Consider the following 15,118-nt stretch of genomic DNA (forward strand, 5'->3'; position numbering starts at 1 on the left):
CCTAAGAATTAGCTGTAGTTTGCACAAGCAATATTCACTTTACATTTTCCTCTGCCATGTATAAATATGCATTGATTGACAAAAATTGCTGTCATAGATTGTGACCAGGGACACAGGAATTGTGCAGTTTCATGGACACCGCAATTTCTGAAAAAGTAGGGATTCCTTGGAGTGGCCATGTAGTTCACCAACTACTGTATATTTTGCAGATTTTAACAACAATTGTTGTTTTTAACTCAGCTAGACCAAAACGTACTAACACAGCAGCACAAGTGGTGCCACTCACTTGCAGACTTTGATAAAAGTTAGTTGGCATATCATCTTTCAAGTTGCTTATTGATGTGTTCATCTATTTTGTTGTTTAGGTATTAAACTGATTCTGTTCCATATAGTAGTAATATGAGTTAAAATGAAAAAATAAAATAATAATTCTGCCACAGAATGTGCCACAGAATTTGCCTTATCTTGATATAGAGTTTAATGAACCCTGCTGCAAAATTGGGTTTTCCATTTCTGCATAATTCCAGTGGCCCTCTTTATGTTATCAAATGTTACTCAGCCGGATGCAAGAAACAAGGTCAAATGCTAGTAACAAAATATCTGAATTAGCCCATTGTCACCCAAAAATTAAATGTGATCCATGGGCCCACCACCTTTCTCTTTAAAGACTATCTGAAATTTTGGAAAATGGGACATTCCTAACTCACAGCTTATATTACCTATTGTTTTTGTACCCTTTGGTTCATTTTTTTAACCTGTATGCAATGCGGTTTGGTTAATCTGGCAGCTTTTGCCCCATACAAACTGCTGAAGCTACTGGAGATTGTTTACAAAAACATTAAACTTAGGGAAATGAACAGTGTATAGTTATTTCTGTAATTGTAGATTGACATTCTTCCAAATATCCGTGCAATTGATTTTAATAATGTTTTACTTAATTGTCTCATATTACATTTCCACCATTAGCTCCCCTTCCTAATCAATGTAGAAGCTGGTTCCCAAAGGTAAGATCACCCTATCCCTTTAAATCCTCATTGATTGCACCTTGTTTTCAAGCATTTCCTCTTTGGGATGGCAAAGTCCATGACAGACCACAGATAAAGTTTGATCCTATGGCTGCCTTCAAAATGAAAGAAACATCAGTTACCAAATTTCTTCTCTGCTTCTTGAATAATGTGTTGTTATACAATTTGGCAAACTAATTGCATTTCTGAATATGGAAATATCATCAAGTTTATAACGTAGTGGTTGTACTGTTCTTGCGCATTACAGGTCCAGGCAAATTATATGCACAAGGGTGGTAAACCAGAGAGTTTATCAATGTTATTAAGAAATTATATCAATCATCTAATCTGAGATTCAGGCGGTGGAGCATGTTCAGTGAAGGTGGACATTGCTAATATGTTTTAGTAAGTCAGATGAGAAGTAGTGATTCATTCCAAATGTTAGGATCATTTATAGAATAGATTGTAAACAAAATTATGAAATTACTACAAACACTGTACATTCACACTAATTGAAGTTCAACATAAATAATCTAAATAAATGACTTCTCCTCCGGTTTACCTTAATCTCATTATTTAATGTTCACATCATTCAGTCACTGAATCTCAGGCATAGCATAAAAATGTATTTCATATACAGAACATTTGTATTTGATACCCTGTATGTATAGGCTACAAGTGATGCTCAGGCAAGCGTCTCTACCATAAAATTATTAGTAAATTAGGATTAAAACAGTATGCAGACAATGTGGTCTTAAAATGTCCTCCCAAATTGGATTGCTGCTTGCTGCCTGTGCTGTATTGCTTTCTTTTACCTACAAGCAAAAAGAAATCATTGCAACTGCGACCTGCAAGTATGCCCGTTTTTTTGGTTGTGCGCTTGGCGAAGAGCTGGTGGAGGTGAAACGCCTGTAAAGTTTGTTATATTTGATTGTCTTCCAAATATTATTGCATGCATCTAAATCATTGTCATAGACTGGTACTGCATTCCTGTCATGAGTCTGTCAGGCATCTGGGACAATGCCTAGATAAAATAGGAGTACATTTCAAATGATTGTCCACATACTTGCTATGAACTTTATATTTGCTTGTGTGTGGACTGATTTGCCACATACAAATTATATCACCCTATACAGACCTAATGTGTGGAGATACAACATCAAAGTAGATCTATTTAGCGTCTCACTAATTAAAGGGGAATTACCTTTAGTTTGAAAGTTGGGCTGTCTTTTCTTTGCTACCACAATATGGGGCCGATTATGATGGAGGATTTTCCGCATCCTCCGGGCCGGCGGAAGCCACCGCCGGCCCGGAGGATGCGGAAAATCCTCTGCGGACCCACCAAAGACCCACCGCCACATTAGGATGGCTGGTAGGTCCTGGTTTCGTCCGCAGCTTTTCCGCCGCGGTTGGCTTACAACCGCGGCGGAAAAGCTCTAATATGGTGACGGTGTCTCTCAGACACCGTCAACCATATTAGGATGGGCTGTGCAAAATGCTTTTCCGCGGCGGGTTTTCCGCCGTGGAAAAGCATGTGTAACTTCACTGCGGGGGCCCGTTGCGGGCCCCCTGGGTGAAGGGTGGGTGGGGGGTGCACATGGGGGGTACCTTTGGTACCCCCCTGCATTTGTATGCAGAAATCGGCAGGCACCGCACGGTGCCTGCCGCTTTCTGCATACAAATGCAATGTATGCATTTTTACCATTGCGGCGGATGCAGCTTGAAGCTGCACCCGCCGCAATGGTAAAAATAGAGGATGTGACCGCCAGGGTGGCGGTCACATCCTAATTGCACAGGAGGGAACTCCGCAGGGCATGCGGAGGTTCCCTCCTACTCTATGGTGGCGGACGGACTTAGGTCCGTCCGCCATCATAATCGGCCCCTTTGTGTCATAGTCAGTAAGCAAGTGTTTTCTGAAAAATGGGACTGTACACAGGGGATAAAAATGGGTAAAGATTCATGCATACATCTTGCTTGTACAAACACATTTTTCTTGTTGAAGTGCAGAGATCATTTGTAGAAGAGCATATGTCACTGAATCACTAAGCTCAAGTTTTGGTGCTTAAGTGGTCCAAGCCTAGCGGCTGTTTTTCTCATGAACCTAACTAACTCATCCCCAAACTTTTTAAACTATATAGTTTATCTTTTCCCTTTTGGTCCTTTTGTCCTAGTTCAAAATTGATGCACATTTGGTTCCTACTGTTTGAAGGCTTATATCTAGGATAAAGCAAGGCAAGGGTGCCAGACTGATCTTACATCCATCAAATGTCCCTGTACAAAAGGCAGAAGGTAATGGTGAGGCGAGGTCAAATGACAGGTTGCCTACACCTGAACCATAATAGCAACATTATGGGGTGAAAGCCTTTAAAGACATCTACCAAATAAAAAGTGAACCACAGTTAATAAGGAGCTTTATTAGCAGTCTGCCTTATTTGAGGAAGAGATGCTTCTCTGTGGCATTTTTCGTGGGGCTACTTTAGTGCAGGCGTACATTTAGTACATATAGAGAGCACATACGTTAAAACCATTGTGTAAACAGATTGATTGTGCACAGTTCCATGTCACTGAACAGACATCATATGTCCTGGCTCTTTGAAAATTGACTGCTATGGCTAGTCTGAAGAGAGTGATGAAATATTCAACCTGACCTCTTGTTTGTAACATTCAGAATGTCAGTATGTCACAAATGCACATATAAAGTCTTTATTTTTTATTTAAAAGCTAAGTCATGGCCAAAATACTTGCAGAAACTCTTGCTCATATCAGCCGACTGTGTGCATTAAAGATCTAACTTTTTCTTCAAAGGCAAGGAAAATGTCATAATCCAGTGATTCAACCCAGAATTGCAGCTATCACTAATACTGAATGCTGCATGAAGGCGCATTAAAGCACTGTCACACCTTCAACATTACCGATGTTACATTGCAATGTTTCACATTATTTTATTATTCCTTTTTAGCATTGAAAACGAAAAAGAGAAGCAAGCGCCCCCAGGAAAAAAAATCGACAGAGAGACTTGTCTGTAAATTATTTGAGAGATGTTTGAAAGGCAACATGAAGAGTTTATGAATTAACAGTGTTTTGATACAGTCTTTTCTTCAAAGAGCAGACAATATCAACAGTGCAATATTTACATTATTTCACCATGTAGAAAAAATATTCTTCAGAAAATATCTACTGTTGTTAAACTATTTACGAAAAGTTTTGGTTCCATTGATAAATGTTGCAATGAGTTTGCAAGACCTAATTTATTATTCATTCATGTGAGTATATAAAGAGAAGTCTGATTTCTAGAACTATAGCTTGCATATTTGTATTTGCTTTATCTGTGTGCTCTTGGCAATAGATTCACTCTGCGTTCATAGTTCAGTTCAGTTCAAAAGCTTTATTCGAAATGTTAAAAACAATTCATAAAAGCATACATACAATCAGGAAAGCAGAAAAACTAATTCTTGTTACAAAGACAGTATAAAAAATCCATGTATATGCTAAAATTGAAACGACATGTGGGAATTATGGATTCAGTAATAAATAGAGCATAACCTCGAGCGGGACCGTTGTATCATCAATGAAACGTTGCTTATTCTAGCGTAATGTCCCGTCTGGATTTCAATATTGCTCTTAAATACATCATTACAGTATTAATTGTATGGTAATCTTCCAGGGATCGCAATTTATTATATGCTTCTCTCGATTTTCTTATGCCCCACTTTAATAAAAGGGGCCGTAATATTTGTCGCCTTGGAAGTGCGTATAAAGTGCAATATAAAGTGCAGTGAATATTGGATTGGACTGACAACTTATCACAGGGGCAAATTAGTTTAGCTTTGGACCAGTCGTTACACCTTGGAAGAGTAATAAGTCTGAAAAATGTTTCCAATCGGAAAGATGTTAATATTCTACGATAAAAAAAGGGTTGGTCAACAGTAAGGTACAACTGGATGTTTCTATGAAGTGTCACTTCATCGTGATTTCTGACTGACATCTTGACCCTTTGGGTTTTCCATCTATTTGATTCACAATGTTCAGTCAGTATTTTCTTTAGCGCGGATCTGGAGATAGAGTCCATGGTGGCTGGGTTAGAGAAATATTCTGGACAGCCGATCTCAAAGCACAGACTCTTAACATAATTAAGCCACATGATGTTTTTTACCCCGCAGCACTGCAGGCAGTCCTCTGCTACCGCTCTGTTGAGATTTGTGGCAGGGTTGGTCCAGATGTTATGCCACAATAAGATTGGTGCCATCTTAATGGTATCAGAGATATGTTGTATGGCCAATTCTGCATGCAGGACATATATTGATGTGCTGGGCGGGACTGCCAAGACATACCTTAAGAATTTGTTCTCTATTCGTTGGATGATTTCCACAGACTGTATCCCCCATAACCCAGCCCCATACGTGCCAATGGAAAGACATTTAGATTTATATATTTGTAAAAGTTCCCTTGGTGGCCTTGATCCAATCTTCTTCGCAAAATTGAGGAGAGCTCCCGTTGCTTTAGTGAATGCCAACGCTCTTGCTTTCACTGCTGGTTTCCAATTACCTTGTCTGTCCATATGAACCCCAAGATAACAGAAAATGTCTGATAATTCAACACACTTATTATCCAAATTTATATTACATGGAGCTCTGAGTTTCCGTGGGCCACAGGACATGGTGAAAGTCTTGGACACATTTATAGATAAACCCCTCTTATTCATGTACTCAGAGAATGTATTTACTGCGTTTTGCAGGCCTCTCTTAGTCTGTGACAAGATAGCCGCATCGTCGGCGTAAAGGAGTATGGGTATGGGTTTTCCTTTAATCACTGGATAGTGATTATACTTCTCTGATAGCAAGGTTCCCACATCATTTATGTACAGATTAAAAAGCAGGGGTGCAAGAATGCACCCCTGCCTTACTCCTCTACGGATAGGGAAGAAATCCGAACATTCGCCTCCTTTGCCGAACCTCACCCGTGCGCCAGCCCCCGAGTAGAGTTCTTTGATAAAGATTATGATCCTGCTATCTAGACCGATATCTTCTAAGATCTGCCACAGGGTGTCATGCCTTACACAATCGAAAGCAGAACTGAGATCTACATATGTTATGTACAAATTAACCTTTTTGGCATGAACATATTTTGACATGATAAGGGCAAGATTTAAACCTTGTTCAATTGTTCCCTTTCCTCTAGTAAAGCCGTACTGCATTGTAGATAGGATATCTTTTTCTTCGAGCCACTCCTGCATCCTGGTAAGGATGATTCTGCCTGCTGTTTTCATTAGGCCATCTAAGAGCGAGATGGGCCTATAGCAGGCAGGATCATTTCTATCCCCTTTTTTGTGTATAGGGACCAGGATGGCCTCCTGCCAGGTTTTGATGAATCCGACTTTATTAGAGGAATTAAGGACATTTGTTAAAATTGGGGCCCAAAGATCAGGGAGATTTTTAAAAACATCTAATGGGACCTTGTCTGGTCCTGGCGCTTTTGCCGCTGGACTTTCTTTTAAAGCTCTTTGAACTTCTTCTAGGGTAAAGGAAATATCTATTGGAAAGCTAAAACCCTCTATTACATTTGTAGATCTTGTAGTCATGTGGTCCTCATCAATAGGGACTGAACAGCTATAAAGTTTCTGGAAGTGTTGGACCCATTCCTGTGCTGAGATTGCGTTGTCTATTGAGGGGCCCGCCCGCTCCTGGTAAAATGGAGCGCTCACGGCCTTCCAAAAGGCAACGTTGTCCCTTTTGTTACATGCTTCATGCAGGTTAGCCCACGCTTTTAATTTCAGTTCTTTTTTCCTAAAGCTTAAGGCAAGGCGATAGTTCCGTCTCGCAGTTCTAATCTCTACTCTCGTAGATGAGCTACAGTGCAGGGTATTTTTTAATGCAGTAAGGGCACTTCTGCATTTCTTATCAAACCAGCCGAAAGGACCTTTTTGTTTGTTGGATTGGGTTCTTACAAGGTTATCCTTAATTTTACCTGAGATGTTACCAAAGGATCTAAGGACAGTTAGTGGGTCCTCATCTAGAGATAGACAGATATTAAAATCATCCAGAGAGGAGCTTATCAGGTTTTTATTAAAGGTTTCTGGGATTACCTTTTCCCATTTAATTGTAAACCCATTTTTTTGACCTAAGGTCGGGGTAACGTCATAGCAGCTGCCAAGAGGGTGAAGTTGATTGCTAAGTTTAAAATTATAAATAGAAAGGATAGGAAAATGATCGCTCATAGGTGAATCGAGAGTACGCCAATCAATTACCTGAGCTGAATACCGTGCTGAAAATAGGGCAAAATCGATTATTGAGTTGGCTCCTCTTCCATTAAAGGTAGGTGTGAACGGTTTAGATGGAGTACAGAGCTCATTTGTAAAAGCCAAGGAGTAGTGCCCCATGATCCTATTCATCTGATCTCCAAATTTTGTATGACAGAAGTGATGATAAATCATCGCCTCTTCGTCGCCCTCCCAACCGCACACCCCCTTTGTACTCAAGGGACATAAGGAGCAGTTAAAGTCCCCCACCCATATAATTGTCATATCCTCTTTTGATGACTCTTCAATACCATTAAGAGTGGAATCCAGTTTCTTAAGCACGTTTTCCGCTTCCAGAGGTGGGATATTATTATAAAAATTTATGATTAATAGATTTTTCTGAGAACCCCATGTGGAAAGAAGTATTTGAAAATAGTTATCGTCCAGAAGTGTTTTTTGAATCACTGGGCCCGAGGTTATAGATGTATATATAGTTAGACCTCCCTTTGGCCTACCTCTCCTGCTGGCTATAGCTGGGGTAAAGAAAGTTTTATAGCCCAGAATATGGACTGCCTCGGTAGCCCATGTTTCTTGGATCGCGATCACAGGATGAACTGTTGTGATCGCCTGCCATTGTATGTCATCAATCTTTCCTGCTAAACCTGCCACATTCCATGAGACTACAGACATATGGATTTCTGTGCATTCCAAATGGGACGGGATATTTTGAGAGGTATGGGGTGGGTCTATACCCCTATCCTGGGTGCCCAGTTCAGGGATTAAGTTTGCCACCAATAGTAACGATGATTGACTAGATGTTTGGGGATCTACAATGAGTGATTGTAATTGCGGACTGGGTATGGGGGTGGAAGATCCCTGGGTGCATCAGTCTAAGAGATCTGCTCCCATCAGTGCCTGATATCTATTTGATAGGGATAGTGGATAATAGTAATCCTCATGTTGAGGTCTCTGGTGCCTCTGATAATTCCACTGAATAGGTTCCTGCTGGGGCCTAATGGCTACCAGAGACCTAGGGTAAAAGTATGTTAATTCCTGAAGTTGGATACCCAGGTTATCTCTCTCCTGATACCACTCTCTTAGATATTTCATCACTCTATAGTCTTTAAAGTTGATGATTATGACATCCCCACTGATGTCTTTTGGTCTAAGACCCAGCCATTTGGCCCTTCTGACGAGGAGAATATCCCCGTTTATATCTGGTGGCAAAGGACGATTTTTTTTAAGCCAATGTATTATTTTGTTTTTAAGGCTCCCATAGTCCTCAAACTGATTCGGTAGAAGCTCAGGGACCCCGGTCAGGATGGCCACGAATGGGGCTGATTCCGGTGGAAGAGTAATTTGTATCTCTCGTTTTGGTCTAGTTCCTTTGTATGTTTGAGGTGACCCAGTGTTTGTAAATTCTGCCGCATTGGGGTTATTTCTAGAGACTGGAGCGGATGTAGGATTTTTATTAAGATTTTTTGTTGCGGGGTCTGCTCTTTTGGTTTTTTCCCCTATATTATTCGCACCTTCGGATGATTTAATTAAATTGCTGTTATTGGTTTGAGGCTGACCTGATTGCAATTGGGTCGACCTAGATTTTTGAGTTAAGGAGTTGGAGTTTTGTTGATTAGTCCCTGATTTGTCTACAGGTCTAGCAGATTTCTCAGTGGGGGCTGAAGTCGTATTGGGTTTCCTAACTCCTGTGGTCTTGTCTCTCTGATTCACAAGTTGTCTGGTCAGTTCCACATTAGTTTGTGTAGTGACTTCTAATTCACCCAATTTTTCTGTAATAATTTTTAAGCGATGAACTAGGGGTAAAATTAAGGAAGTGACCAAGTGTTCGAACTTCTCTACCAGCTCTTTAATTGGGGCGGTTTGTATTGGTGGATCATTAATGATGTTTATTTTATTGGTGTTGGGCTTTTCTACTACATTCTTATTGGGTTTACTTGTAGGGACCATTTTCTTACTAGCTTTGGCCCTTCTACCTTGATGTGTTTCTATGTCCCTTTTCCTCTTTCTGGAGTTGGGAGGGTTTTTGGTATTTAAAGCTGTAGTAGGGGAATTGTTTTTCTGCTTTTGCGATGATATATTTTGAGGGCCGCGCTCCTGAGATTGAGTCTCACTCCCTACTAGATCTATAATGGGGGGAGGTGAAGTGGTTTGATCGCGTAACTGAAGGGGGATACTGATATCCCCCAATATTGCTTTGGTAGGAGAGGGATTTTTCGGGGAAATAATTTTATTAACAGCATCTACAGAATCCAGAATATCATCGACCAAAGGAAAGGATAGGGCCGTAGAGTGAAGAGAGGGAAAATCCAGAGGACTAGCCTCCCTTTGTTGGTCTTGGGTGAGTGGATCCAATAAAATATGAGGAGCACAGGGAAGAGAGACAAAAGAAGGCAAAAGGTATGAATCCTGGGAGATGTTAGTAATATCAGGTAAAATAGTACTGGACAGAGGGGGTAATGTTCCAGCAGGTAGGGATAAACGTTTTTCAGTCTGTTTTATGACTGTTGTCACAGCTCCTATGGTCCTCTGCAGCATGCGATCAATGGCTGTGAGAGTTTGTACAGAGTTTTTCAAAGGTTTTACAGATTTAGCGGGAGGCATGATAGGTGATCCCAATTAGGGCAAGGACTGGTAATCCCCAAACAAAAAGATACTAAGCAGGGCTTACTGGCTCCGATGAAGTAGGCGAGGACCGATGAGTAGATCTAATACCTAGGGCGAAAAGGGGTTGCCCAGCCCGGCCTCCTTCGGCCCCCGAACGGCCACAAAACGGCCCGCTCTTAGCCCGGTCTTCGCGCGCGCGTCCCGCGTCGCGGGTGATTTGATGGTGTTTATGTGCTTGTGTACTTGCCGGCGGTGGGCGTGTCCGTGGGCGTGTCCGCCGGGGGAAGAGGAACCAGCTGAGCAACCTAGGGATTGCTGGTCCTCGCAGTCCCCCGGCTTGCAGTTCGTAGTTTTTGCCCAAGCCCAAGCCTCTGACCCTAGGACTCCAGCTGGGAGCGCTGGGCTGGCTCTGCCGATTGCAGAGCTCGCTCACACCAGCGAGTCCTTGGGGAGGCGGCAGTCAGGGAAAACGAGCAACGAGCAGCTCCCAGCTTCACACGGACCTTGATTTTCTGCAGGGACAAGTGAGTGGCACCCGGGAAGCGGGTGTCACGAAAGTTTAATAGTTGGCTCGAGGGTGGGCGTGTCCGTGGGCGTGTCCGCCGGGGGAAGAGGAACCAGCTGAGCAACCTAGGGATTGCTGGTCCTCGCAGTCCCCCGGCTTGCAGTTCGTAGTTTTTGCCCAAGCCCAAGCCTCTGACCCTAGGACTCCAGCTGGGAGCGCTGGGCTGGCTCTGCCGATTGCAGAGCTCGCTCACACCAGCGAGTCCTTGGGGAGGCGGCAGTCAGGGAAAACGAGCAACGAGCAGCTCCCACCTTCACACGGACCTTGATTTTCTGCAGGGACAAGTGAGTGGCGTTCATAGTTTCAAATTCTATTTTTAGCATAGCAATGTGGAACCATTTCCAGGCCCACAAAAAAACTGTTTTAATTGATTTAATCAATATTATTTTTTTTTATTTGTATGAAACTGAAACTTATAAAGCATCGCACACAAAGTATGCACACAACCGCCACACACAATCACCAGCGTTAACAAAATAATGTTACAAGAGCTGAAAGAAATGTAAGCTGCGGTTGAAAGATAGTTAATGCTCTCAGTTCCATACATGGAGCAGATACTCATCAACAGCTTCACTGCATCAAGGAATATATATTTTTCTTTCTGATATATGCATTGATTATAAAGATGCAGCTAGTGTACCCTTGTAGATTATGACTTCATATTTATTATCTTTGTAAAAAAAAACTGCTACATAAGGTAAAAATGTAAGATAATAGTATACATGATTGGTATATTTACTTGAATATGTAAGATTTGTAATTGTACCTCTTAGTGTTGCTGTCATTGATAGTTGCCTATGAAAACATGTGTACAAAAATTACATTTTAGATAATGAAATACTGGCCAAATGTACTGTGTCTATAGCAGTCTCATTGGACCAAATTTTTACTTTCTGGTTAGTAAATGAACTATAGCTATCTTCTGCATTCAATTTAGTTTGTTTACACCAATGATTTGTAACTATTATTAAGATTTCTAATAGCCTTAGGGCATTTTCAGTTATTTCTACAACTTGGCAGAGTGTAAACTAATGAAGTTAGTACTGGTAAGCTTCAAGTATGAACAAAAATAATCTTTTCAAAAAAAGTGCTAACAGAAAAATTATTTTTAGATAATTTGGAAGATTTGGGGTGGTAACGTACCATTTCGATCTAATCACGCTCATACATTTAAAGGTTGCGTGTAGATCGATGTGAGAATGTTCGTACCTTCGATATCCGTGAAAATGCTTTATCAGTCCTCTAGCAAAAACAAAATCAAGACTTTTTCTTTGACAAACAGTTGCTCACTTACTATATTGCTGGCAGCCTCATACTGCTGGAAATGGACTCCTTATTTTGCACATAGAGAGGGCAGCAGATGCCTTTGCCTTTCAACCTGCCAAAACTGATGGAAACATGTGCCAGTTCTATTCTGGAAGGAAACGTCAGTTGAAAATTTGTACCTACTTGGCCCATGCTTTGCTCACTCATTCCTCATGGCTCTGCTGACACTTTTATCAGTGTAGCATTTTGTTTACACTGTGACACTTACCACTGGAAGCACAGCCACTTAAAACCCATCAGGTGGTGTTGGCTTTCCATCTCACAATTAAAGAGGTAAACTTCTTGTAAGACCCTTTGTACTAATCTGATTTGTGTCCTTTCCATCAGCATGAGGGCCTGCTGCTCTTTTTTACAACATGTAAACAATTTACTCAGGATCCACAATTTCATAGCAGGAGAATTTCGAAAGATGCACCAAAAGTATGAAGTTCCAGATTTATTGTGAACTCTTACAGAGGCAAATCAGACAAGAGACAGATTACATGACCTTATCCCATCCAGCAACATACAGCAGTCATGATAATATCATAAAGCCTTTATTAATATTTGTAATACAATGAAACATTGGAACTCATGAGTAATCAGCTAAACCACTAAGTTACCTAGCAACCAATGTCAGCAGTAAGCCTCCTGAGTTTAGCATGAACTACCACGCATATCAGTATATTTTGATTAATCATTTTATCCTGAAATATAAGCTTTTCAAGTTCATCAGTACAGACAGCATACCATCAAATATAAGCTCTTCATTTTGCATAAATGTGCCCTATTTCCCTAAACAAATGGTTGCCATGTACACTATTTTAACGCCATGTTTATCCTGAAATACCAGCCTTTAAATTTAAGAAATGCATGTTTAGGACTGATATCTGCTCGCTAATTTCATCAAGTGTACTGATGTCAGCTATGGACAGTATACATCTTTCATACTTATTTGTCATCAGGAATGGCAGGGATTCCTACTACTCTTATGTCAGTGTATGTCAGGAATATGTCAGCAATGTCCACGGTGTGTTAGAGACTGGCACCATTATGCCTAAACTATCATTATACCATGGACTGGAACAATTTAGTCAAGAATTCCCACAATCAGAGGGTATCAGGGACAGATAATATCAGAATCACCATTAAACCAGGGATAGGCAGAATTATGGCAACACTCCCAGTAATGTGCCAGGGATGAGTCCTATTATACAAGAACCAGTGTTATCCAAAAGACTGCCACAATTACATCAACAATTTGTCAAGGATGGGCACCTTATATCATGTCCTCACAATTTCTAAATAAACTTTCTTCACAGGCGCATCTTTGCGCTTCCATCTTCGGCCTTGTGGTCTATAACTCATCTCACCTTTCAAGAAGTATTATTAAATATTCCGGTTTTCTAGGTCTGTACAATAAAAATTGGTCATTTAAGCAAATCACAACTTCAGCCTACAATCAACCTATCAAGCACAGATATTTAATAGCATGTTATCCATACATTCTTGTAAGGATTCCACATTTTAATAGACTGTATACATTACTTTGATTTCACTGGGGGATTTTAGGTCATACAGTAAGTCACAGTGATATTCAAAATGACATTTAGGGTACTGACACCGTTGTATGTGTCTGACTACCATAACCAACACTGCTATCAACTGTGACTTTCTCCACATTAGCTCTTGGAAACTTTTGCCATCATCTTCACTCGTCTCTCAATCATTCCAGTTATAACAACCATACTTCCATCTTTGTTGGTGTTTCTGTGGCTCCCAGGGTAGCTGGGCATGCCTGCAGGCAGGGGTATAACTCTGTCGGTTTCTCAGCTGCAAAAATAGCCCATGCTTTACACACTTTTTATGTCTTCTTCTACATGTGGACCAGTACACAGATTTTAAATCTGCTTATTATAGCAGCTACAGCGATACTTAGCCAAATTACACAAATAAACATCAATAAATATTTAAAAAATGTAATGAATCACATGGTTGATGGCCCACATGATTATAGGTGTGCTGACACAGCTAGCACACACCATTTAATTAGAAATATCAAACTCTCTGAATTCCACATCCAGCAGAGATCTGTACTCTTAGTGAAAGAACTGAAGGAATGTAGACTGAGCAATCTGCCTCTGTAGAATTGCGGTCAGTTTAAGCAGTGCTTCTTGTAAAAACATTTAGTGAACAATGCTGCCAGGAATGATGCCATCTTTTCTTCCGATCATACCAAGTGCCAAATCTAAAGCTAAAATATAGGAAAGTAGATTAAAGTGTGCCATGCTGTTCAACCTATATTTTGTACTAACGTTTCTTCTGATTGCGCTTTAATAAGCACCGCCTCTTCATCATATTAAAGGTGTATTTGTGTCTTTGATCACTAGTTAAACTCTTAAGTCAGGCAATGCCAAGTGACTTTCCAAAATGTATGTTTATGTCAATCATTTACTCCTGGAAGCCAGGGCAAGGTCACATAGTAAAACAACTATTACAGCTAAATAGGGAAGACCACTGCACAATAAAAGGCGCACCAGGATATTTTGTGTCTTTATTATCCACCTGGATTTTGAAAGAATGGTTAAATTCACACTATTGAGACCTAATCTTCCTCGCTTTTTGTGCAGTATGTGCCTCGTGTATCATGTAATATAACTTTACTACTACAAGTCAACGAATTATTCAGTGTGCAAATGAAATAACATTCATATCATCTAGTGACATCACAAATGTTGATAAGTGGAAGAAACAGCAGGCATTCCTTTACAACACAGATCTAATTTATGACGTATTCTATCAGTTATTGTAAGACTCAATTCTGCATCTAGTGAATTCAGAACACCCTGCTACTTTTCAAGGAAGGTATTGTCAATATGTTGGTTGGCGATTAATGAATGACAAGCATAGAGATTTAAAAAAATATCAGAAATGAAACCACCAGCTATTACTAAAACAATTTACAATGGATAATTTTTCAAAATGTTATGAAATTAATGCAAATTGGGTCGTTCTTTGAAGTTAATTTCAAACGCAGTATTACGAGTTTCAAAAGTCCTGCTGGAGAAACAAAATAGTTTTTGTGTACTTTATATATTGTAACATTCCATTTGTTTACTAGAATAAAACAGCATATATGGGACCCTGAGATATTTTTATAGGTTTGCAATATTATGTTCCGAATAATCACAAGATCTTAAAGCTCCAAGAAGTATGTGTTGAAGTATTAATTAAACTCATGTTCTTAAGTATTTTAAAGTATTTATTTTTCACTTTCAATCTGTTCACAAGAATAAAAATGCTGTTCTTCTGGTAATCCCGACTGTTTGAAATTATGTAAAATGTGAAGCAATTTCAGCGTTATCTCTCACTAACTTCTGATTTCAG

General features: G+C 40.2%; 1 protein-coding gene across 4 annotated transcripts in view; it reads left to right on the forward strand.

Annotated features, from left to right (window-relative positions):
• SLC4A10 (solute carrier family 4 member 10) overlaps positions 1-4,365 on the forward strand; it is a 1,019,075-nt gene extending 1,014,710 nt beyond the window's left edge. For 3 of the 4 annotated variants that reach the window (XM_078683850.1, XM_078683851.1, XM_078683852.1), the window contains exon 25: positions 3,964-4,365. In XM_078683850.1, coding sequence (XP_078539976.1) covers positions 3,964-4,030 — 67 coding nt within the window. In that variant the 3' untranslated portion in view covers positions 4,031-4,365. Of the gene's footprint in view, positions 1-966; positions 1,005-3,963 lie in introns of all 4 variants that reach the window. The other variant, XM_078683855.1, reaches the window with a different exon arrangement.
• Positions 4,366-15,118: the final 10,753 nt, after the last annotated feature.

This window comes from Lissotriton helveticus, chromosome 3_1, assembly GCF_964261635.1.
Source record: "Lissotriton helveticus chromosome 3_1, aLisHel1.1, whole genome shotgun sequence".
Lineage (NCBI taxonomy): Eukaryota > Metazoa > Chordata > Amphibia > Caudata > Salamandridae > Lissotriton > Lissotriton helveticus.